The sequence below is a fragment of the Megachile rotundata genome, chromosome 3, assembly GCF_050947335.1.
Source record: "Megachile rotundata isolate GNS110a chromosome 3, iyMegRotu1, whole genome shotgun sequence".
Lineage (NCBI taxonomy): Eukaryota > Metazoa > Arthropoda > Insecta > Hymenoptera > Megachilidae > Megachile > Megachile rotundata.
This window is the reverse complement of record NC_134985.1, coordinates 13,372,765-13,397,704: the sequence shown is the minus strand read 5'-3', so window position 1 is coordinate 13,397,704 and position 24,940 is coordinate 13,372,765. Positions and strand designations below refer to the sequence as shown.

Genomic DNA, 24,940 nt, shown 5'->3' with positions numbered 1-24,940 from the left:
GAAGAACTATTGTACTAGATGTGGAAGACTTCTATAGTTATAGTTAGGAAGATTTATATATTTTCTTTTTGAGGAAGGTTAGGAAAAGGCGATGGGGATCGAGGATAGAAAAGTCAAGGTTTATTTTCTGGATTTCTAAATTTGTTTATGTAGAGATTTCAAGGTTTATGAATTTTTATATTTTCTAATTCCTGTGCTTGCAAATTTCTGTGGAATTAATTTATAAGTTTGTGAATTTTTACATTTACAAATTGTTAGATTTACAAATCTTCTAGGCACCAAATTTCTACATCCACAAATTTCTACACTCCCAAATTCCTACACTCCCAAATTCCTACACTCCCAAATTTCTACACCCCCTAATTTCTACACCCCTAAATTCCTAGATTCCCAAATTTCTATGCTCCCAAATTTCTACACCCCCAAATTCCTACACTCCCAAATTTCTACACTCCCAAATTCCTACACTCCCTAATTTCTACACCCCTAAATTCCTACACTCCCAAATTTCTACACCCCCAAATTCCTACATTCCCAAATTCCTACACTCCCAAATTTCTACACTCCCAAATTTCTACACTCCCAAATTTCTGCACCCCCTAATTTCTACACCCCCAAATTCCTACATTCCCAAATTTCTACACTCCCAAATTTCTACATCCCCCAATTCCTACACTCCCAAATTCCTACACCCCCAAATTTCTACACCCCCAAATTCCTACACCCCCAAATTTCTACACCCCCAAATTTCTACACCCCCAAATTTCCACACCCCCTAATTTCCACACCCCCAAATGTCCAAAGTCTACCCCCACAAATCCCCAAATCTCCACCTCAACTTCTCAAACCCCAAATTGCACTCTACATCACACAGTCCAAAATATCACAAGAACCAGAAAATAAATTCTCGAAAGAACTCCAAACGATTTATCCTATTATCATCACAAAGAGCTAATAATGATCAGTGATACAATCACGGAAAAGATCAATCGTTTTGCGGTTATCTCGCGTGACACTCGTTCTGAACTCTGCGGTTTACATCTTCGCAATACTTTGTAATAACATGATTGGAGTCGCTCGATGGATCGCCGATTAATTAGTACAAGCATCTAATTACAGTGCATTCGCAGAAAAAAGATGATCGATATTTATAAAAACGTAAGTTATTAATCACCTAAAGGTTAATGTCAATCAATCGATACACACCCTCTTTTCTTGACTTTTATTTAAATATGCATCGCATAAATTACTTCTTTATTTCATGAAAAATACCGATGTCAACCCATGAGTTGGTGCGAAGAGATGCCTAGCGAATAAAGCTTGTATTTTGCGAAATATTAATTTGACACTGGATGGAATTTGATAGCGGTAACGTGATTTTTATTATTGCGACTCGACGTTTTCGTCGAACGCGAATTCGACTCTAAACGGCGCAATATTTGACTGTAGAACCTAACCAGTCGAAACGACTGATTTCAGGCTTCACATTGTACCGATGTCAACCCATGCGTTGGCGCGAAGAGGCTGACCCAAGTGTTTAGAAGAGCCACGGCTCCTGTTGGTCAGAATAGGAAAATGGACGCCTGGACTCCCGCGTATTTTTGGCGGTAGTACTATTGGCTCGAGCGGTTACACACCAATCAGGCCAAAAACAGTGACAGTCGGCAAACGTCTCAAGAGCGAGCGAGATATCGCGAATCGCATTCAACAGTTGTTATTGTCGTTATTCTTATTTGCCGAAATGTAACGCTGGAAACTTCTTTTACTTCAAGTCGATCACGCGCCAACTCCTGGGTTGACATCTGTACTCCACGCGTTAGCGGATAAAATGTAAGCCAAGAAATATATGCGCATACATTTCGCGTTTTAATTTCTGATTCATGCGAATCAATGCATGGACATGCCTCGCTGTGACATCAACATTACAATGAGACGGGATGAGCTGGCGTTCAGGAATTCGACTGAGATAAAACAGGACTGCAGAAAGGGTTGAATCCCTTGCGTGCTCTATCTCGACCGATATTGTTTGGACAAGATGCTTTGCATGGACACAGTGTTTCTGCGAATGTAAATTAGATGCTGTTTAATTAGAAAACACGGACGTATCAAACCACACCCAGAAGGTGAACAATGAGCAAACATGAGGAGAAGGGACGCATTCCTGGTGCACGCGTGCAGACGCACTGGGAATGCTCATCGAATGACATTTCTACCTTTACATCTGATTTGCAAAATTTTTCAATTTTGTGCTAAAAAAAAGTTGTACAAATTTAGTAATTTACTGTTAGACGTTGTGAAGGTTATAAAAATATATAAATGTTATATTTGTATAACTTTTGTTGCAATTAGCACGTTCCTGGGTTTCTAAATTTAGTTTGTAAAATTTGGATTTGTAAAATACCAAACTTGTGAATTCTTCAATATGCAAATTTCTGTTCTTAAATTCTTCAATTCTCAAACTTCTAAATTTCAAAATCTCCTTTCCTAAAGTCCAAATATCACAAATTTGCAAATACCAGTTGAACCTGCCATAGTACAGGGTGTCGACATCATTAGTAAGCTCATAGAATCTCTCTGCAGACAAACCTGTAAATTATGCTAACATAGTTGAAGCATAGACAGTAATTTTCTGTGCTAATGAACTTCGTGTTGAGAAAAGTGTCTTTTCTCGATTTCTTCATGCGCATAAATAAAATGTCTGGAGATCTGCATTTAAATGATATACTTAAAAGAATAGTAAATATAAAAGAATATTTAATCTTGACAAGAAATATACGACTTACCGATCGTGCGAAAGGAATTAGCGGTTTTGTGACGCCATCTATGAGTACTGCAATGAATTTAGTACTTACAATGCACGCTTGTTTAATCCACGCCCGTTTAATGCACGCCGACAAACCCGAAATGCATTTAACCGCCAAAGTGCATTTAGCGAGCGTGTCTTCATTCGAAGAAGAATATTACTTTACCTAACGTTGCAATCTCGATAAAAATTCGAATATATCGATGTACGTTAATTTTTGCTGAATCGTCGATAAGTATGATTTTTTAAAAATTTCCTATAAATCTTTCAATTTATTGCGCTGTCAATAAATTTAATTACAATTCGACTTGTCCTAATAAAATACATATTGACTTTTTCCATCTATAAAATAATTTGTGTCAAATATCAATACTGGGAATATGTTCCCCTTGGCTGCCATTTTCCCTAGAAGTTTCGCTTCAACTAGTAATACAAACATACAGTATTTAGTGATTGTACATTTGCATCGATAGAAATGTTTGCATCCGTAGTTGTTTACTGCTTTCTTACAGTTTGCAGTATTATTTATGAACATTAATGTTTACGATAAAAATAACCACAAAAGCAATGTAAGCTATAAATCATGCATGTACATTTCTGACAACCAAGTGGTAAATAAACAATTAATACACAATTTTCTTTTTGATTACACACTTCAAAATAGATGACTAGCACAGAGGAAGTTAAAATAGAATTTAAGAGAAAGTCCAGGAAATCTTTAAGGAAACGACATGTTTCGTCTGATGAAGATGATAATGAAAATGAAGAAACGTCGATTAGGTAAATAACCCTAACTAGGTACCTACATAGGTTCTGCATTATTATAAGTAAATTGCACATAGTTATTTTTGTTGTCCAGAGAAAAAGTGGAAGAGATGAAAATTATACAGAAGCTTCGTGAGCGTCCAAAAGGAGTGAATGTTGTTGGATTAGCTCTTGGAGAAAATGTAACACCCGATGTGATGACAGTAAGTTTTGTAGTTTCAATCAAAGTAACTATTTAGTTACTATTTAGTTTCATCTAAAGCATTGTAGAAGTTGTTCCTTTAAAAAGAATCTTTCTTTTAGTCAGATCCATTTAACGTGAAAACTGGAGGAATGGTGAACATGGCTGCGTTAAAAAATACTAAACTTAAGCAAAATGATGCTTATGAAACAGGTATAGGTACACAATTTAATGCTGAAACAAACAAAAGAGATGAAGATGAAGAAATGTATGCAAAGGATATCTTCTTTAATATATAAAATATATTAATAAACTGTTAGTAACAAATTTGCTATAATTCTTATAGGGTGAAGTATATAGAAGAAGAATTATCAAAAAGAAAAAGCAAAAATGAAGACAAAACAGAAAATGGATCCAGCAATGATAAAGGATCCTATTGTTCACCAGAGGAAGCAGCATTACAAGCAGTACCTGAACATTTAAGACAAAGTTCTGCTCATAGAAGTGAAGAAATGCTTTCTAATCAAATGTTGTCTGGTATTCCAGAAGTAGATCTTGGAATAGAGTATGACCTTTTATGTTTTTTCTTCTAATGTGTGAGAGTTCATTTTTGTCAGTGATCAACTTTTTATATTTTTCAGAGCAAAAATCCGTAATATCGAAGCAACGGAAGAAGCTAAGTTGAAATTGCTTTGGGACAGACACAGGAAGAAAGATGGTCCTTCACAATTTGTACCGACAAATATGGCTGTGAATTTTGTACAACACAACAGATGTATGTTGTGTACTTAATGTTTTTATGAACGTTGTTTAACTTATATGCTTTATAAAAACATTATTCTTTTAGTTAATATAGAGGATGCAGACTTTCAGAAGTCTAAGCAAGATTCTGATGATAGAAAGAAAGTAACAGCTCCCAGGGATGATTTTAAAGGAAAACGAAAAGATAACGGAGAAAAAGCAACCGATGATTACCACTACGAGCGATTTAAAAAACAATTTAGACGATTTTAAAAATAGTTGTAACCTTGAAATAAGAATTTATGTATCTTTTTGCAATGTATAATCAAATATATATAATATGTAAAATATGTATGTAAAATAAATTTTCATTTATTGTTAATAACTGCTTCAAATGATTAGTCATCAACAATTTAAATATATATGTTTAAATGGGTGTTTATCATGGGCGGATTTAGTCTTCAACAAATTGTAGACAAAATATCCGCCGGTGACATGTATTGTAAACTTGCCATAAGCTTTTATACGATCTTTGAGACTTATGACGATACGTAGCGCCGTCAATTAGTGGAAGGGGGTGTACGTCGAAATTCGATCCCTTTAAATTTTCAGCAACTATTGTTTTTCCTTGTATACACTTGTAACTATGAGTTGCGGATTTGTTACTTGCGGTCCAAACGAGGCCCTTGTAGTGTCAGGTAATTATATTTTTAGTACAGTGCATTTATTTTTAATACGTCTCAATTAAATTGACATGGGAGGAGTAGTTTACTAATTAATTGATTCGTAGTATTTAATCCGCAGTAGAGATAGAAGTTTGATTACTCGTAATGCAGTCAATTACGTTTAATTAATTTCATATATTTAACGTCAAAATATGTTAATTCACCCTTAAATCTCACCCTTGAATAAAATATTTGTTGGCTCTTCTTTTTAAGGATGCTGTTACAGCAAACCTCTCCTAGTACCTGGTGGCCGGGTTTTTGTATGGCCAATTGTCCAGCAAGTGCAAAAGTAAGTAAATTGGCAATTAAATAATTATCTTCATAATGTACCTATATGCAACTATTGATCAAACACTATCTTTACACTTTACATTCTTTAGAATTTCATTGAACACCATGACGTTACAAGTAGAGAGTCCAACTGTTTATACATGCCAAGGCGTACCAATATCTGTAACAGGAATTGCACAGGTACAGATTCAATATCAACTTATAGTATACAAGATAATAATTTAACAATAAATTTGTTTGTGACATTTGTGCATACATTTAAAGGTAAAAATACAAGGACAAAATGAAGAAATGCTTTCTACAGCATGTGAACAATTTCTTGGAAAATCTGAAGATGAAATTCATAATATTGCACTCGTTACATTAGAAGGACATCAACGAGCAATAATGGGAAGCATGACTGTAGAGGTATAATAAACATTACATTATTAGATTTTATAAATTAAATATAAATATTAAATGTCTCTAACTTACTTTGCTTATGTATCACAGGAAATATACAAAGATCGTAAAAAGTTCAGTAAAGAAGTATTTGAAGTAGCAAGCAGTGATCTAGTCAATATGGGCATTACAGTTGTGTCCTATACATTAAAAGATATTCGAGATGAGGAAGTAAGTTCATCTTTTTTTCATTAAAAAGTATTTATTTTGTATTCAAAAACTTAAGAAGAAATTGATAGAAGAAAGTATGATTCAAACAGTTGAAAATGCTAGAATATAATATGTGTTTTTGAAATCTTTTTAATAGTAATCTGTTATCAGAGTATACACTCTCAAAAGTCCCCCTTTAAGTGGTTGTATATTTATAAGTACTTTTTATTAATATGAGTTAATCTAGTCCAATCTTGTATATCGTAAATATTGAATACATTTTTGTTTTGCTACTTGCAGGGGGCAAAGGTACGTTCAAATTTTGTTTTATCACTACGTATAACGCCAATGCACTGCTCTCCAGATGATATTAGTACAAATCATTACTGTTCAATTAATAAGGGATTTAGAGCATATATCAAGTGTTCGCTTTGATGGTAGCACAAATTTTCTACGCATTTGTAAATCTGTTATTTAAATATATGTGATATTTTTTTATTGTATGCTGTCTTTGTGCAATTCAGGCCTATATAAGTGCTAAAATTACTGTTATCATTCAAAACTTTTAACAAAAGCAATGTTATTCTTAGTTATATCATGTTAAATTATATCTATCAATTATTTGTAGGGATATCTTAAAGCTCTTGGAATGGCACGAACTGCTGAAGTGAAACGAGATGCAAGAATCGGAGAAGCAGAAGCTCGTCGCGATGCTCAGATTCGTGAAGCTATCGCGGAAGAACAAAGAATGGCTGCACGTTTTCTTAACGATACCGAAATTGCAAAAGCGCAACGAGATTTCGAACTAAAGAAAGCTGCTTATGACGTTGAAGTGCAAACTAAGGTAGATTTTCCGTTTCCATATCTGTTGAAATAAAAAATAAATTTATTTATCATGTTTCCTCTTCGTAGAAAGCAGAAGCAGAAATGGCATTCGAATTACAAGCTGCAAAAACCAAACAAAGAATTATGGAAGAACAAATGCAAGTAAAAGTAATTGAACGCAGTCAAGAAATAGCCGTACAAGAACAAGAAATGTTAAGACGCGAAAGAGAATTAGATGCAACTGTACGACGTCCAGCTGATGCCGAAAAATACAGGTAATCTAAAAACAAAAGTAAAAAATTGATGTTAATAAATGTTATATTTTCAGGCTAGAAAAAATGGCTGAAGCCAACAAATTGCGTTTAGTAATGGAAGCTGAAGCAGAAGCAGAAGCTATCAAAATTCGCGGTGATGCAGAAGCTTTTGCTATTGAAGCAAAAGCTAAAGCAGATACAGTACAAATGGCAAGGAAAGCTGCTGCATGGGATGAGTATAAGAGCGCTGCTATGATTGATATGATGCTTGATACGCTTCCGAAGGTAATTTTCACATTTCAATATTAATTGCATGAACATTTAACAATCAATATTTTACTTAAATTTGCCTAGACACAAATATCAAAAATTTCTTATTCATTACAGGTTGCAGCTGAAGTCGCAGCACCATTGTCACAAGCAAAGAAGATAACAATGGTTTCAAGTGGAACTGGAACTGTTGGAGCAGAGAAATTAACAGAAGAGGTCTTTAACATTGTAACACGTGTACCGGAACTGGTTAAGAATTTAACAGGAGTAGATATTGCAAAGGTAAACTTTCCTACAGAAATTAGTATTTCAAAAACGCGATATATGGAAACTTATTATATTTGTTTATTTTCAGTCTGTCCATGCTGCTTAAACAAACAATACACGAATTTTAAATACTTCCTGACCACATCCATGATTGTATGAAATATTTAATGAATCTTTGATATATCATTTATTTTAATATGCTGTTGCATATTAGAACTAATCTGTTTTAATTTTAATAATGTTTATTTGGATAAAAAGTTCAGTACTTTCACTGCCAATTACTTAATGATGACAAGTTGATATTAATTAGTGCCAATTTTAAATGTTTTAAAAATAGAAATTACTTCATATAAATATTTGGAAATAGATTATAATAATGAATATGTCCGCACAATATTCATATTCCATCATTTACAAGATGCGCAATAGATGTCTTGAGTAAATGTCTTGAGATACAGAGGCAGTGAATGTGTATTTTATTTGATTAACATTGAATGCTAAATCTAATATATTTTTATTTATATTTATATTTATATTAGTTGAAGTTGTAATAAAATTTTACTTTTATTATATTTTTTTTTAATAAGTCTTATATGCACTTAGAAGAGAAAAAATGCAAATATATCTTTTTGAATCTCGTATTGACCAAAGATGGTCCAGTTTTGTCCATACATATGTAACTTTGCCACTATGTGCCGAAACATTCCTCTAACATGCTATATGTACCTTTCAAATGTATTGACATAATTAACAGTATGAGCATTTTAGAAACGGAAATGCTACTCTGATACTCATTCAATGTGGTTTGATGTTAAACAATTTTGTTTAGTCTTTAAACTGAAATATCTTCACTTAAACATTTAGTTATATTTCCTACAGTTTAAAATCTACTAATGTATTTTACGTCGATTTTAGCTAGAATTTACTGTGATCTGAAACTCTTTATACAAAAAAAAAACTAGTCATAGTTCTTGAAATACATTTGAGAGCTTTGATGACAAAATTTGTATGACCAATTTAACGCCTTAAATTAATGAAAAAGATTCGATTTTATGTAAAGCGATTAAACGTTAAAATCAGAATCGCTGCGTACTAATTTACCTACCCCAAGTTAAAAACAAAAACAGAAAACAATAGAAGATATAAATTAAAACGTTACAAAGACAGTTGTTGTCGGATGTGGGTTAACGTTTATTTACATAAATTTTTTTCGTTATTTTCAGTGTGTTAGAATAGTTTTACATAAAAGTGAAAAGATGAATACAAGTTGTTTATGAAAGTTGTGAACAGTATTATTTTTCATCCAAATTAGTTTTATCTTAATATATTTCAATTTATTCCCAAAGACGTGTATGTCTTGAAAACATGGATGCATACAAATCGTTTTTAGTAGATTTTTTAGCCGGTGGAATATCTGCTGCTGTTTCAAAAACTGCAGTTGCACCGTTAGAAAGAGTGAAGTTATTACTTCAGGTACAACATACTTCAAAACAAATAAGACCTGAAGACCGATATAAGGGTATATGTTTTACTTTTAATTAAACTAGTGTTCTTAATACTCTATATTTGTATTTCAAATCTATATTATTGCAGGTATGGTGGACGCGTTTATACGTATACCTAGAGAAACTGGTTTCCTTAGTTACTGGAGAGGCAATCTAGCTAATGTAATTCGATATTTTCCAACACAAGCTTTAAATTTTGCGTTTAAAGACAAATTCAAAGTTTTATTCTTGGAAGGTGTTCCAAAAGATGCATTTTGGAAACAATTTGCTGGAAATTTGGCATCTGGTGGTGCTGCTGGAGCAACATCTCTTTTATTTGTTTATCCACTTGATTTCGCACGTACAAGGTATTACCTCTCTGTAACTTTACACAACATTAAATAGTTTAATATCAAATATTTTTTACAGATTAGCAGCAGATATCGGAAAAGGTGACAAACGAGAATTTAAAGGTTTAGGTGACTGTTTGGTAAAAATATTTAAGACAGATGGTTTAATGGGATTGTATCGTGGTTTCAACGTAAGTGTTCAGGGGATCGTTATTTATAGAGCAGCATATTTTGGTTTTTACGACACTACTAAAGGCATGCTTCCAGATCCAAAGAACACTCCACTACACATTAACTTTTTAATTGCCCAAGTAAACTCATGTTTTATCAAATAAAGATTCTTAATCCACGTGTGTTTCTTAACATGTAATATTGTTTACAGGTAGTAACAACAATAGCTGGAATTGTATCGTATCCTTTTGATACTGTTAGAAGACGCATGATGATGCAATCGGGGCGCAGTAAAGCGGAAGTAATGTATAAAAACACATTGGACTGTTGGGTAAAAACAGCCAAAGCAGAAGGTGTTGGGGCTTTTTTTAAAGGGTCACTTTCAAATATTCTTAGAGGTACTGGAGGAGCATTAGTTTTAACATTGTATGATATAATTAAAGAAACGATTGATAACGCGCTCAAAACAACAAATTCAAAACCTTCGGAATAATATTTTTAAATTTATTGTAATTCTAAAATAACTTGTAGGATCAAATAAAATTTAGTGACAACTATTAATTTTTCTGCAAATTCAAGCATGATTCATTGTGTATTAAAATTCTTCGATTTGCTGCAACAATTTATGAATTTATGAACATTCTACCTGTTATTTTAATTTGATTTTAAACAAATATTTCATCAAAAATATATACACACTTACTAAGAAAAATAACACATTTTTGATACTTTATTATTTTATACACTAAATCTGACGAATTTTAAGATACATACCTGGTACAACATTAATATATCAGCTGTGACCTGATTTGCTGGCATTTACAAATCTTGTTAATCCGTTATATATGTATACTGTATAATTAAATTTGGTGTTAGATTCATATGTAACGTATTAAGAAAAGAATTAGGTATAAAACTTCAAATGCCTACAAACAAATGCCACAGCCTTATATCGCTATTTATTATAGTTGACTTTTGTTTAGAAACAAAGCTGTACAATTTAATTAAGCATAGTGTGTCTGTCATAAATGTTACGTCGTTGTTCCCGAACTTGACGTTTCCATTTGTCTTGCTGATGACCAACACGGTTTAGTACATTACCCCTTTCACCCATAGGATGAGATGTTCCAGGTCCTATCGATGAATCATCCTATAGAAACAAAAATTATGTAATGCAAAAGTTATATTAAATACTGCATATATTATGCATAAATTACATGAACATACCTCTACATTATTGTGTTCATGATAACCAATATTGGTGGAAGTTTTATGCATTGTTTTATTCAATAATGGATCCAAACAGATTAGGAATAACATGTAAATCACTAAAAGAGATATAACCCAAATAACAAGAATTACCACTATCTGCAAACAATTAATTATTCCATTATCTGCTTTACTAATAAAAACAATAATAAAATAAGTAACTAACTTTAATAATAGTGGTATTCCTATTTTCATACTTGCAACCACATCTTGAACAAAAAATTTCTTCTTTGCCTTTTAACTGATCTCCTACCTTTGGTAAGACAACCCCTTCGCAATTACTGTGAATTAAAATTCAAATGAAATTACATGGTATTAAATTAGGTCCACAGATGGTACACACGTGGGATTAAGTTCTATATATTAAAACGGAATTGAGATTACCATTGAGAAGGTGGAACATTTATGATGTACGTTTTTCGTACTAATGATGATTGCGCTGTATTCACAACGGATGAAACATTAGGACAAATGCATTTACATCGTTTATCATCGTATTGTGCCTACAACGATTAATGAAAATTATACGTTAGAAAAATTCAATTTCAATATTTTATAAACTGATATTCTAACCTCAGATTGTGACAAACATAACAATGTGATTACGATCACGAGGATAATGTGCTTCAACATTATACAGTTACACGTTGCATCCAGAACCTACTTCTTTTCTAATGCTTTCAGGTGTATTTAATTCGTAAGCATGCAAATGTTTTCGCAAACAAAAGAAATTCCATCAACTTTCGCCGTTTCCAAACACAACTCTAAACTGTCAAGCAGGTCAAGTTAAACTAAACTGCAGCTAACCAACCAATAGATGGCACAAAGTGCGTTCTCCTTGTTAAATACGTCATTCAATCATACAATGGATAATATAATCCTGTTTGAGATATAGCAGCGTCGTAAAACTTTCCAAAAAAAGCACAGTTCATTTATCGAATGTTCTCTGTTAGAAAAACGGGCCGTTAGGAAATACTGTCAAGAAGTAGACTACATATTTAGACTTTTTAAAAACTTTACCTTACTTAATTAATAAGTCTTCATTAAAATCACTATTATATAGGCATAAATGTGAGATTTTATATTAAATTTAAGCATTTTAGACTTTATTGTAAAGCTGAATCATATGTAGGCAAATATATGTAGGTAAATGTTAAAGTGTCGACAAGCGTACGATTATATAAAGCTTCAATAACAGACTGATTATCGGAGTTACGTTTTTTAATAAACAACGATAATATGTTTTGTATTACAACGTTACTCTGATTGCATGATTTTGACGTTATACGTTATATGCATATCGCCGTTTTGAACATGGCCGCGGTGGAGTGTGAGTCGAAAGACGAGGCAAGTCCAGCGGACTTGTCACAAACGCCGGTATTTTCGGAAGAAACGGTTAAAAAATTCGAAGAACATGAAACGTCAGGTGTACCGCTAAAATCTTCATGGACATTTTGGTTGGGAAGGTATGGGTATTCTTTTAGTTTCAACTTGTCATTTCAAATTGAGTATGATATATCAATTTTCTTTTTTTATCTTACCCGTCTATGAAACGTCAGAAATATACAAATTACGTTTTTCATTGATGTCATTGAATTATTGTAGATTGTAATATGAATTTTCATTTACATGGTTACTATTATTATAATTTGAGTGTTATCTTCTATTGATTAGTTATCTTGTAAAGTTAATGTAATAAAGTCATCCTGAAAAAGTTGAACTCTTGTTTGCTCATAGTGCGTATAGAAAGTTCTAAAGAGTTGGTAAAATTGACAGAGCTATTTCTGCAACAACTGTTGAAGAATATAAACAAAATTTATTGAAGATTTATACTGTCAACACTATACAAGGATTTTGGGCTGTCTTTAACAATATACCTAGTGTTAGCGCTATACAGGTGAGTTGTTATATACCTATACCATAACATGTGTGTAAATGTGTATGTGAAATATATGTATATATATATTCATTTACTTCTATTACAGGTCAGATATAATTACCATTTGATGAGAGATGAAAGATACCCATTATGGGAGGAACCTGTCAATCAAAACGGTGGGACCTGGAGATTAAAGTGCCACAAATCTGATACTGTAAGCTCTATACTTTATATTAGTGCTTAATCTTTTTATTAGTGTCAGCAGTTGAGAAATTTGTACAAATTATACTGTAAATGCTTTTAATATCTATAAAAAAGTTAAATATACTCATGAAAGTTTTTATGCCTCTAGGAAAAAATCTGGAAAGAGGTGGTGCTTGCTGCTATTGGAGAACAGTTTGGTGAATGTGTAGCTGAAGGAGATGAGATTTGTGGAGTAACTGCATCTATAAGGGACAGAGAAGATGTTGTTCATGTAATCAAAGCTTATGCCCATATATTAATGAATCATAAAATATATGGTTTCTTTTCATATGGTTGCTTCTCCTTTTTTAGATCTGGAATACAAATGCTGCTTTGGCATCAAAGGCAACAATTTTAGAAAAAATTCATTCTCTCTTGCCTAATGTGAACTGCACAAAATTTTACAAACGTAAGTTATTAAAATTCTCTTGTTATTCATTATCAATTAGACAGTTAATAAATTGAGTTGTGTATTTATGTCAAGATTATATCATTTTTTACAGCACACCAATCTCATCATGCCTATGGTCGCAGTTAAACACTTTTAAAATATTAATTACCTACCAAAAATAAAGTGTAGGAAAACTACGAAAATTCTTAATTTGTTACTAACTATTCATTAATGTTGTTTCAATATGCAGTTCAAATGATATAAAAATTGTTGATATTTGTAATTTTAAAATATCAAATACATTTTTATATTTACAAATGTGTCTACTTTTTATTATATTTATTTATGATGGTATTATAGAACATTTCATACCTACATAAATGTGACGTATACGCGACTAAAAACACATTCATACTAAATAACGGAATACTTATAAAATTTGAATCCAACGCTAACTGTAATATTATAAGTATAGAAAAATTGACATTTGTGATAGCATTATATTATTATTTCCATTTTACTGTTGTGCATGTATATGCTAAAAGGCATGAAATGAAAGAACATTTACCGTACTTTATTACCGTCAAAGGAATACAGAGAAGCGAGCCTATCTTTCACATCATTTTCGGAAACATTTGAATCCGTAATCGTGTATCCATAAAACCGATTCCGTTGTCCGACTAAACGGCGCCAACTTAACATTTTACAACTTTTCAATATTCGTCATATTGACGTCAATACCCTGGGGATTAAGAAGTTTACCTGTATTCGGACTTCATTAAACTAGTTCGAAATCGTATTTAAATTGCGTCCGGCATATAAATATTTTATAGTTTACGTCAACCATTTTCAAAAGATATGCGAATCGATCATTTGTCCCCGTGTGTTCTGTACGAAATATCTATCTCATAATTTTTCGTATTATGCAATAAATATATACTTTCTTCTCGACTAAATTTTTATGCAAATTTGTTAAGACTCTCAGTACATACATTACAATATAACGTATGTACACGTTTCGCTTTTATGGTATAAATAGGGCCCAAAAATGGGTAACGCCTGGGACCCCTCGAAGGTTGAATGCGCCAGTGAATAAATCATGTTGGAAGTAAAATGTTAATAAAGTATCTTTCGCTTTTAAAAGATCTCCTGTGGCGATATCAATCATTGAACCTATACAGTTTTTATTTATGTAGAAGGAATTCGTGTAAATATAATAAAAATTCGCATTATTTATAAAGGTAACATTTACAAAAAACATATATATTTCGAAATTATACGTCAGAGTAACAAAGTTTCGATCGAATAAATTTGTTTAACACTTGTCGACTTCAAAGTACAACTAAGGTGATGGCTCCGCGTTACTCGACGTCCTTGCGTACAACCTTGCCAATACGCATATGTCCAAGATTGATAAGGTTACGTTAATTGTGTCAGCAATCTCAAGACGCAACTATAAGATTAGCAATGACTACACCTGCATGTTCTTTTTAGTAAGCATTACTCACTGTTTACAGTTGAGGAGAATGTACCACATCCATTGGCGTAACTAGATGGTCCAAAAGATAGACAGAAACTATAGCTACGCCAATGGACACAACACATCGACTGCTTTATCATGATTTATTGCACCCATATGCAAAACTAGCCGACACAAGACGGAACTTCACTTCTTATTTGTGACCTACGCTACGGTCACGTACTCTCGACTTTAAACGTATGATAACAGTACAAAACACGTATGTAAATACATAGTATAGAAACCTGTTTAGTGGAAAACTTCCACGCGACTCACGGAATTTGTAACTTTTTTTCACGCATTAGTAAAAATAAAAAAGAAAATAGATTCTTCTCGTACGGTAGATAAATCTTTGTTGTATATGTGCTGACTTGATTCCACGATAATTTATTTCACGGATATTCCTCGACAACCTTCAAAGGCCATCCAAGGAATTCTTGCAAAAAACGTGTAATTGTATCCCGACGATGAGGTTGTAGACGCCCACTTGATAAATTCAGTTTATCCGCCTTAACAAATTGCCATTCCGAAACGACATACCGATTCTTGGGAATTCACAGCCATAATTTGATACTCATTAATCAGTCTTCAACATTGTTCCATAGACCAATAGTTCTGCATTCTTAAGCGGCGCCACAGTTTCGCGCCAATCTGGGCGCCAAAAGTTTTACGCATAATCATCCTGTTCGCTGACACCGTTACCGACAACAAACCGTAACTCAGTTAATACTGCATGCATAATTTGATCATAATCAATACACGTTTGTATTAGTATTTTCAAGTTTGCCGAATATATAATATTTCGTACGGACACGTGAAAAATTTTGTTGTATTGTGCATCGTAACCTTTCTATGAGTTATTGGAGAGCATAATGTTCCTGAAAAAATGTCAGACGACTTAAAAAAAAAGTGAATAACTGTTATGAAGTTATAAAAAGTCAAAAAGAAAAAATTATGCTAGCCACGAATTTGGAAATTAAGGAATTTAGAAAATTTTATTAATCCCTGCATTTTATTGAGATGACAAAACTAGTATGAGCCATCACTCAATCATGCCTACCTTAAAAAACAGAATATAATTTCGCCCGATATCTGGCCAGTCTTGTTTATTATTAATGACGAAGCAATTATAATAGTTCCAAGATGTTTGATGATCTCTGTTAAAAAGTATTTCAAAAATTAAGGATCCACTTTCGTATGCGATCACGCAGATGGATTTCAAGGAAACCGTGATACCAAAAGCGCCAGCAACGAACTACTTTTTACAATCCGCTTCCGATTTCCTTGCCTGCAACCAAAATGAGTCATGATGATCCGCACATTTTTAAAAATTTGGAGATTCCAAAGATTCATGACGTACATGATTATATTACACTTATTTATACGACCTACTCTAAAACTAGAAATGCGTATGTGTTTCTAGTATGACGTAAAAACATTTAAAATGATAGCTGTTCATCAGAATTTGTTTGTCAGCGAAAAGCATCCGGCAACTATGACGTCGACCGGAACGAATTCCACACCTTTAGATCTCGGATGACCATCCGATCGTTACGATGGAAAAGAGGAAGTGATTTCCATTCCCTTTTTCATCACAGAACAAATCCGTTTCCTGTTCGCGATCGTCCCACATTTCATTTGGATGCAATTCGTCAATTCAGAACTCTCACATTAGATAGTTTACCGTTTGTCGTAAATAGATCAGTGTACAAAGATACAGCCGATTTTTAAACCACGTTTTTAGAACAATTTAACGTGTAATTCAATGGAAATCAAACTGCAAGATGCATTTGTGGGAACTGTTAGCGTTTCATGGTTCACGAACGAAGAAAAACGATGTTTGGCTTGACTGCACAGCTTCATTGTTGAATAAACTATAAAAATAGAATTCTACGTTTTAAGGACGACAAATAAATGTAGGAACAATTTGTAGGAAGATTTCTTAAATGATTTTTAGTCATAAGTAAATTAAGCAACATCGTAATGATGTTAACCTTACCGAAATAAAAACTGTTTCTTTTTTTTGCATGAATTGTAATGTCAGAGAAAATATTATGTGTTGACATCATTTAGTAAATCATCAGATAAAATGAATGTATAACATTCGAAGAATGCTATCAGTAACGTGTGATCGATTGGAAATCAATCGAAACTTATCATGAGTACCCTTGGCCCAGTTTGTGTAATTTCTGCTCAGCTGATCCGTGAAACGTGTAATGGAAACTTGTAAATTGAAGTCGTAGAAGGTTAACGCCCGTGAGCATCTAGGCATACCTTGCGCACGATTAATTGATTTGGAAAGTAGAACATACTCTTCCAATTACCATGTACGATTTTCCTGAGGTCATTTTATTTAAAGCAAATTCTTCGGCTCAGTAGCGATAAATTTGCCGTTTCGACAGCTGATATATCGATTGAACATACCATAAATTACCATTATCAAAAGAGTCGCTTCTTAACCGTAAAGAGTGAAATCCTTCTTGAAATTTCTTCACATTCTCTTCTATAAAGTATTTCATACTTATTGCAATTATCTTTGCCGACGTATTATAATAATTGAAAATTCTGGTTAGAAGTTCATGTGTGATTATAGTTCGAGAACCGTTGGTTAAGTCTATTCTTGTAGGATCCGAATGACATAATAGTGGGATGACTACATGCTGACTGTTTAAATGTGCAACGAGCCTACAAGATAATCGAGATTACTTACAATGGTACAAGTGTGGTAACAAACACATGTAGACATTATTAACGTACAAGTGCACGAATAATACAAGGTTCCTCATTCCATTGTGTATACCTGTACCAATACGAATTCATGTGTGAAAACGTGCGGCATTTGCACTGATGGATGTAGTCTTCAAAGGTCCCGAGACGTTACAAAATTCCCGAACTCTATGACTACCACAAAAATAAAAGTATTCAATTTGTATTCCTATACAAACAGAAATTACCGGTTAATAAATGCTAATATAAATTTATTATATAATATAAATATAAGTTCATATTATTGTATGGGGGTCTATAGTATCCGCACCCTGTGTGTCATCAAATCCGTCACTGCTTTGAATTCTCACGTTGGTCATCGTCATAGAAGAGTCGTCGTCACTGTCCCAACTTGCGACGCACTATAGTTATTTATCCGCAATTATCATTGACCTTCTTTGAATTGCCAATCGTCTGAAATTTTATCTGGTAAAAATTATTTCGAAAACATTCCGGGCACAACGGAACGTGGTATACAACAAATATTTTGGTAAATATACCATAAATATAAAGACGTGTTTATACATTTTAGAATAATAATTGTTGTTCTGCACGAAGGAGTATGTATACTGGTTATCTAAAATGTCGCGAAGGACGTGGTTTCTGAAGGACGTGATTTCTAAGGACTTGTTAGCTCAAAGCGGCCGAGAGAACCGGATGAACAAGATTGGATTCTTTCAAGGCAGATTTCGAACGTGTTTCCCCTCGTGTAATGTTGTACATTTGTTTTCAATTAACTTTTGCACTATGTGTCTATTTACAAAATATTATACTGCTGCAATAAAAATAGATACAATTACATATTGACAAAATTATTATACTATTATACTATTATAATATTACTCTATCTTACTATTTCATTTAAACAAACAAGCATTGGCTCACAGCTTGGTCACAACGTACATATCAGTTTTATGAAGAGGAAAGGTTCAATCAAACACTTTATCAAACGGGTTCAGACTCCTTGTGTTTAAAGATAAGCAAGCTAATGAACTTACATTTCAACATAGTGAAATCTCATAACATGATTAATGGGGTTCAAGAAGTATAAAAGCATCTTTTTATAACGCGAATCTGATCACGTTCTGAAAGACGTAAATACTGTGGAACAAGTGGTGTATTCTGTTCTAAACGTGGAGGAGTGGGGACTCAAACTGCGCATACGTCACTGGCGTAAGAACATATAATCAGGGACGAGAGGAAATCAAGCCAGTTCGCAAACACCATCCGAGAAGAGTGGATCATATCGTAGTTCCATTCATTCATTCATGACCACGTGAATTTTGTTCAATATCATATTGTTAATATTTAATTAATTATGATATATTGTTGTTTTTAATATTCAATATTTGGATCACTTGTAATTGTATCTCCAGTTTGTAAAATTAGTGTTAATGAAAGTCCTGGTTCGACGAGCACTGATTTTACATCAATAATATCTGTGCGTGTCTGAACTAACGGTACGTGCAACCAAGTGTGTTCGTAGAGACTATTAAAAAAAAGTGAGGAACTAAAAATGAGCAACTCGAGAACTTCTGTGCTCTTTGTTGCGGTCCTAATATTGGGATGCCATACATTATGTGCCACTGCTTCCGCGATACCAATGTGGGAATTCCTTTCGCGAGATGAGAAAGTAAGTATTGTTGAGCATTTAATCATTAAATTTAACATTCATTCTTCATCAGCGTTCTCCGTACATCGTCGTCGAAAAGTTTTTAACAGGGACTTCCTTAGAGACGACTTTCGACGTCATATTTTTATGAAATCTTAATTCTTCTGTAAATAATTATTTTATTTAATAAAGAAATACCTATTTTAAAATGACCAACCTCTTTAACCTTTAAATTTCTAATTTACAAATTTGGAAATGAGGTTGGTCAGTAAGTAGATTTATAAAGATACTTCGCAAGTAATGGTGGGAAAGATGGATCATCGTAAGTACTTGTGGTAGTGTGCACTGTCTATGCCGGCGGGGAGACATCTCATTCCTGGGTTAATCAAGATTTAAAGTAACTAATACTGTTTATCTCCCTGTATAAAGAACAAATTATATGTTTTGTTTATAAATCAAACTTTGTTATTATTCATGATACTATACTTTCACCGAACAGAGTCGACAAGTATATTTGTTGCAAATGCTCTCTTTGTGCACTTGTGCAGTCGTGCGGGATAGCACGAATGCGTCTCGGACGTTGACTTTTCTCATGACATTGTGCCCTTCTTGTTATGTTACATTTCCTATATATATACTTTGTGTTGGTCCTAAATTAAACTTATTAATTAATAAACAATGGTTTCTTGATACATCAACAATAATTTTCTGCATTCTTAATAAAAATGGTACCACCTGAAGTGCTTCAACTCATCGTGACGTATTTTAATATTGACCTTAATCCGTCGACATCCTAGGTAATGCTCATTATCGGTGCTTTAAATGTAAAATATTTAGATCACAGGATCTTGAATATACTTAGAAACTTGTTATGAGAAAGAAGATTGAATTTTGTATTCTGGAATGTTGAACATTTTACTTAGCACGATTGATGGTTTTTCCAGTGCGTTCTTCGTGTATATTTGCAACGCGGGTTTATACATTTTTGGAACGTTAAAAAATATACTCACTATTTTTTGCAGTAATTGTTCGTTTTCTATTCTGTTATTTCTCTAAAACTTTCTCTTGTTTCGGGAATTCGAAAATTGTACAGTGATCCATCATCGATCGCATTGTCGATCTATGTAGGTCAACACCAAAGTACATGCATTTTCACTTTGTCAACATTGGAACTTACCATGATGCGTAAACAGCGACTCTCTTTTTATAAAGTCAATGTCCCTCGTTTTTATAATATTGATAAAAAACAATACCGTATTAGGAAATTTCTATTATTACGTTAATAAATTTGGCGGTACTTTTTAGATGTATGAACCTTCGCTAGTTTATGGTCGGCATAAATATGTTAAATTTCGATAGGCGTGTTACAGAAATGTCATTAGAAATTCTAAGATCGATTATTCGCGTAATCGATTAACCCATAGATGGAGCCAAAAGTGTGTAGACATCGATCATTGCGTTTTACGTAGAACACAAACGGGGGCATGTTTCGGCCGGTGGACAGAATTTCTCATGACGAAAAAGAAAAAAGGCGTGTATCGCAATCAGCCCGATACGTGATGTACGACGGGCTGCGACGCGAATATATATTTGTTTGTTATAACTGTCGTGTCCGATATCCCGCGTGTTACACATTGCCGAGTTTCACCGGACGCGCGCAGAATGCATTTGTTTCTACCAAATGGAAAACAGCTTTCGCGATGATCGACACGTTGTAAATGAATAAAAAAAAAAGTTCGCCATTTTTTTATCGCAAATTTTCCGAATATGCTTATGGCAGCGTCGAATCTTATGTTTTTATAATTGGTATAAATATTGTTAAGAAAAAAAGCATTAAATTCGTAGAATTATCGGATCCATCAGTAGTATATCGATTGTTATCGAACAATTCTAACAATAAAACATGTTTCCTTTCAGATGAGCCACCTGTTCAGAGTGTTTAGTCAACAGGTAGCCACATTCTGTGTTGATTCTTCGATGCCAGATTGTAACAAAAATTTATTAGTTTCTGGCCTTCGGAATTTGGCTAATATGGACGACAATGCCCTCGACAAATTGGATCCGTATCAACGTGACGCGAAAGAAATTAGTAAGTTTCGTACTAGCTTATGCTTAATTAATAATGTGAAATTAATTTCATTCGTGTCAACTATCTATTCTTTAATTATAGTTTGGAGTGCAATGGTAAAGAACGGATATTCATTAAGAGTCGCTCACGAACCTAACGAGTCGTTCTTCACCACCGGTACCGATGCAGTAGGTATGTAATTAGAGTATCAATAAATTAATTTAGAAGAAAATGAATTACGAATACCAGGAAAAAATTACGCAAATTTATTAACCTAATAACTTACGCTTATTTTATAGCGTATGGTCCAAAACTAACAACGCAAATATCACCGAAATTGACGCGCACAACCATTGATAATTCAGACTAATCTTTTAATTATTAAATGGCTGCTAGTAAGAAATAACAGGTATTGAAGAATCGCTTATATACTGGAATTGAATTACTTACAGTTAAATATAGCATCATACTCTTTTAGCAAAAACATCTTCGTCGGCCGCATAAAGTTCATTAATGCAAGAGAAAGTTCTTATCGATAAAAAGAATGGCAGAAACTTACACGAGCGAGACTGCCAGATATTAACGAAGAAAAGCTACCGATAGAGGCAATTAATTTCTGCATTATGATGGAAATCAAGATGCCTTTGAACTCGACAAACGACAAAAAGAAAATAAGTCTTGCTTGATCCGCGTGACCGAAATAGATGAAAAGAAGGCACTGCTGTGAGAAAGTTCGAGGCGCCAGCTCAATCGCGCACGTTCCAGCACAAAATCTTTTCTGTTTTCTTCGACCAAAGTAGATCGCGTTCGATAGTAAAACGCTCGTTTTCAATTCGACCGGTCTCCTTAACTGCACTTTCACCCGATCTTCTGAATAAATCGACCGTTTACGGAAGTTTTTTTCGATAGCTTCAGAAAGGAAAGAATGAATATACAAAGTATCTTTAGTGTTAGTCTGTTACTTTACATGACACTTTTTCTTTGTCATTCATGTAATTTCCTCCTGGTACTCAAATTCCTGTGCGTCCCTTAACAAGTATTTACGGAGAATCATTCAACATCTGACGGAAGTAGGAAGTGGTATCGTAACGGATTGAAAATATTAGACATCGAATTATCATAACACGAAGGTCACGTTTGACTAAAAACGTATGACTTCCGATTCGGTATACGTAACACGAATGCGTTTAGAAGAGGAACGTGCTGAAAATATTTATAATCAATGGTAATTCGAAACGTGGATCCATTACCATGAAATTCATATGTTGTTTCAGCATAAATGCCTAAATATTAATGAATTTTTACTTGTTGGTCTTCTGATTAAACTTTCAGATTTTATTTTTGGCTAATTAATTATGCAATTATATGTACATTCGTTCCATAACAAATTTATATTTGCATTGCGTATAAAAGTTATCGGCATAGATAAGATAAGAACATTAGCGGACGTTATATTATCACCAAGTTGTCTCTTGTGCTCGTCAATGTACCAAGACTCATCACATAATCTACTGAATACTAATTATAAGTATTTCTTTTGTTACAGCCACCAGTGGTAGCGAAACAAACGGCTTAGGTGAAGATACAGTATCGGCGCACGATTATATTCGGCTTCCACAAGAACACACAGGGCCATATTTGATTGGACCTATGGTGATTCGCGTGTATCCGGATGGCCGACCGGTTCCAGAAGATTCTAAGCGTCCTTTACCTCAGGATGAAGACCTCAAAGATTTCAGACACTCGCGTATACCTTCAATTGAAGAAATCGAAGCCAATAAAAGCTCTGTTTATGAAAAATCGAAGGGGACCTCGTTTCCCGTGATCAGAAATCATAGACAAGCGTACGAGGAATCTCCTTGCCTTCGAAAAGATCATTCTTTATTTAAAAGACGATTGCTTCAAGAGATCGTCGCGAAACGTAAATTACGTTATTAGTTAAGAGTAAAGTCATTTTGAAAACTGACTACTTTCAGTCAGGGAGGAAAAGCTGAAATAGCTTCATGGCAGAATTGCCAGGAACGGCGAAGTATAGAAGCTTTTTCTTTTTTTAAGAAAGCCGGAAAAGCTGAATGGAAGATACTTACGTGTATAGTTGATGAAACAGATATAGTGAGGTATTTGGATCATCCAAATAAAGTTGAAATGTTATGGACTTACTATATTTGTCTCGTCAAATATTCAAATTAGCACAAGACTGGTCTTCCACGATGCAGTTGGAATTAATTGTTACAAATGATAGATGAGATAAAATTAGTTCTTATGATAAGTTCATTAGATAGCATTGTTTTTTATAAGTTGTTACTTTAAAGCATTTGCTTGTTCTGAGTTAGTTGAGTGACTGGACAACAGAATGAGTGAAGAGTGATATTTTTTGATCATCAATCATGAATAGAATATTAACGATAATCTTATATAGTTAGCGGTGGTGAGTTTAAAGACTGTGTTTGCAAACAATACTCATTTATTTCAGAAATAATCTTGTTGATCTTTGAAAATATTTAATATAGATAATAATACTTAAAATGTTAGATGACGATTGGTCGGCAATCAAATGTCTTATTTTTGCTATGATAATTCTTAGTTAGAGTACGTTATAAAATTTAAAATTATGCATATTAACGAATATTTCATACTCGATTGTATATATCCTATTTATCCACATTTTTATACGTTTATATTCACTAATAATCGCCGGCCATGAATGGTTATAATCATATTCTTTCCATTCATTTGTTATTTATTTCATTATCCGTAAATTTATCATTTTTCAATAGTCTACATATAATTTCTGTTTTATTTTTTGCAATTATAATATAGTTACACGTATGAAGCGTTTCAGGGTCAATTACATCATATATTTTCAAACTTCTTTTTTAAGATATATCCTCATGCTTCGAAGGAACTTACCTCGCTAAAATTTGTTAATTCTTATGTTGACTATTGAATGTACGTACAAAATTCATGTATGATTAACGGAGGACATTTTTATGTATTCGATAATCTTCGTGTTTGAATTTTGGTCATGTTATTTGTTCACTTACTGCATTTACTGCAATTATGTTATTGAATTTAAGTGATAGAACATCTCTTTTTATGTATAAGGTTTGCATTGTAGCAATTAATATATTGTAAAAGTCATGTAACGTCAGTAACGCCGTACGTGCCAGGCAAACATAACGATATCTCGTGGCGATATAACGAGAGTTTTTCATAATATCAATGTTTACTCTAGGCATCACAAATTTTAACTACGGTTCTGGATGTTGCACATGTTCAATAATGTTTCTAAATTGTATACATGATTCAAAATAAAATGTGATATTTGACATTTCATTTATACTTTTTAAATCGCTTTTGTTTTTTCATAGTTACGTATTATCATAACTAAAGTATAAAAATAAAAGTTGCAAAAGGCTAATATCTGTAATGCATCTTTGAATTGTTCCCGCCATTTTCGTGTACTTACATCCTG

General features: G+C 33.3%; 6 protein-coding genes across 8 annotated transcripts; 5 read left to right on the top strand and 1 right to left on the bottom strand.

Moving 5' to 3' along the window:
- Window positions 1–3,205: 3,205 nt before the first annotated feature.
- On the top strand, window positions 3,206–4,875 carry LOC100876011 (splicing factor C9orf78). Its single transcript, XM_003702109.3, has 7 exons — window positions 3,206–3,372; window positions 3,468–3,583; window positions 3,663–3,771; window positions 3,872–4,017; window positions 4,096–4,314; window positions 4,391–4,524; window positions 4,597–4,875. Exons 1-7 carry the CDS (start codon window positions 3,331–3,333, stop codon window positions 4,761–4,763), a joined length of 933 nt encoding a protein of 310 aa, XP_003702157.1. The 5' UTR covers window positions 3,206–3,330; the 3' UTR covers window positions 4,764–4,875.
- Window positions 4,876–5,027: 152 nt separating this feature from the next.
- Window positions 5,028–8,285, top strand: LOC100882438 (flotillin-1). Its single transcript, XM_012282573.2, has 10 exons — window positions 5,028–5,188; window positions 5,429–5,504; window positions 5,596–5,686; window positions 5,771–5,914; window positions 5,999–6,118; window positions 6,726–6,941; window positions 7,010–7,197; window positions 7,251–7,461; window positions 7,564–7,728; window positions 7,802–8,285. Exons 1-10 carry the CDS (start codon window positions 5,137–5,139, stop codon window positions 7,817–7,819), a joined length of 1,281 nt encoding a protein of 426 aa, XP_012137963.1. The 5' UTR covers window positions 5,028–5,136; the 3' UTR covers window positions 7,820–8,285.
- A 156-nt stretch (window positions 8,286–8,441) lies between these two features.
- LOC105662143 (ADP,ATP carrier protein-like) lies at window positions 8,442–10,275 on the top strand. Of its 2 annotated transcripts, none has more exons than XM_012282575.2 (4): window positions 8,442–9,232; window positions 9,307–9,565; window positions 9,627–9,738; window positions 9,930–10,275. In XM_012282575.2, exons 1-4 carry the CDS (start codon window positions 9,079–9,081, stop codon window positions 10,209–10,211), a joined length of 807 nt encoding a protein of 268 aa, XP_012137965.1. In that variant the 5' UTR covers window positions 8,442–9,078; the 3' UTR covers window positions 10,212–10,275. The 2 variants fall into 2 exon arrangements, with proteins under 2 accessions (XP_012137965.1, XP_012137964.1); XM_012282574.2 differs by having other exon boundaries at window positions 9,627–9,858.
- Window positions 10,276–10,417: 142 nt separating this feature from the next.
- LOC100882330 (uncharacterized protein CG1161) lies at window positions 10,418–11,767 on the bottom strand. The gene is made up of 5 exons (XM_003701996.3): window positions 11,561–11,767; window positions 11,372–11,490; window positions 11,154–11,268; window positions 10,946–11,086; window positions 10,418–10,868 (listed from the first exon to the last, which is right to left on the bottom strand). The coding sequence occupies exons 1-5, from the start codon at window positions 11,618–11,620 to the stop codon at window positions 10,719–10,721; spliced, it is 585 nt and encodes a 194-aa protein (XP_003702044.1). The 5' UTR covers window positions 11,621–11,767; the 3' UTR covers window positions 10,418–10,718.
- A 211-nt stretch (window positions 11,768–11,978) lies between these two features.
- LOC100875899 (eukaryotic translation initiation factor 4E type 3) lies at window positions 11,979–13,818 on the top strand. The gene is made up of 6 exons (XM_003702108.3): window positions 11,979–12,453; window positions 12,764–12,884; window positions 12,973–13,080; window positions 13,219–13,341; window positions 13,422–13,518; window positions 13,613–13,818. Exons 1-6 carry the CDS (start codon window positions 12,281–12,283, stop codon window positions 13,645–13,647), a joined length of 657 nt encoding a protein of 218 aa, XP_003702156.2. The 5' UTR covers window positions 11,979–12,280; the 3' UTR covers window positions 13,648–13,818.
- A 4,273-nt stretch (window positions 13,819–18,091) lies between these two features.
- Window positions 18,092–24,801, top strand: Reg-5 (Rhythmically expressed gene 5). Of its 2 annotated transcripts, XM_003701995.3 has the most exons (5): window positions 18,092–18,275; window positions 18,344–19,418; window positions 21,315–21,486; window positions 21,568–21,657; window positions 23,012–24,801. In XM_003701995.3, the coding sequence occupies exons 2-5, from the start codon at window positions 19,302–19,304 to the stop codon at window positions 23,401–23,403; spliced, it is 771 nt and encodes a 256-aa protein (XP_003702043.1). In that variant the 5' UTR covers window positions 18,092–18,275; window positions 18,344–19,301; the 3' UTR covers window positions 23,404–24,801. The 2 variants fall into 2 exon arrangements, with proteins under 2 accessions (XP_003702043.1, XP_076385401.1); XM_076529286.1 differs by lacking the exons at window positions 18,092–18,275; window positions 18,344–19,418 and adding an exon at window positions 20,074–20,928.
- Window positions 24,802–24,940: the final 139 nt, after the last annotated feature.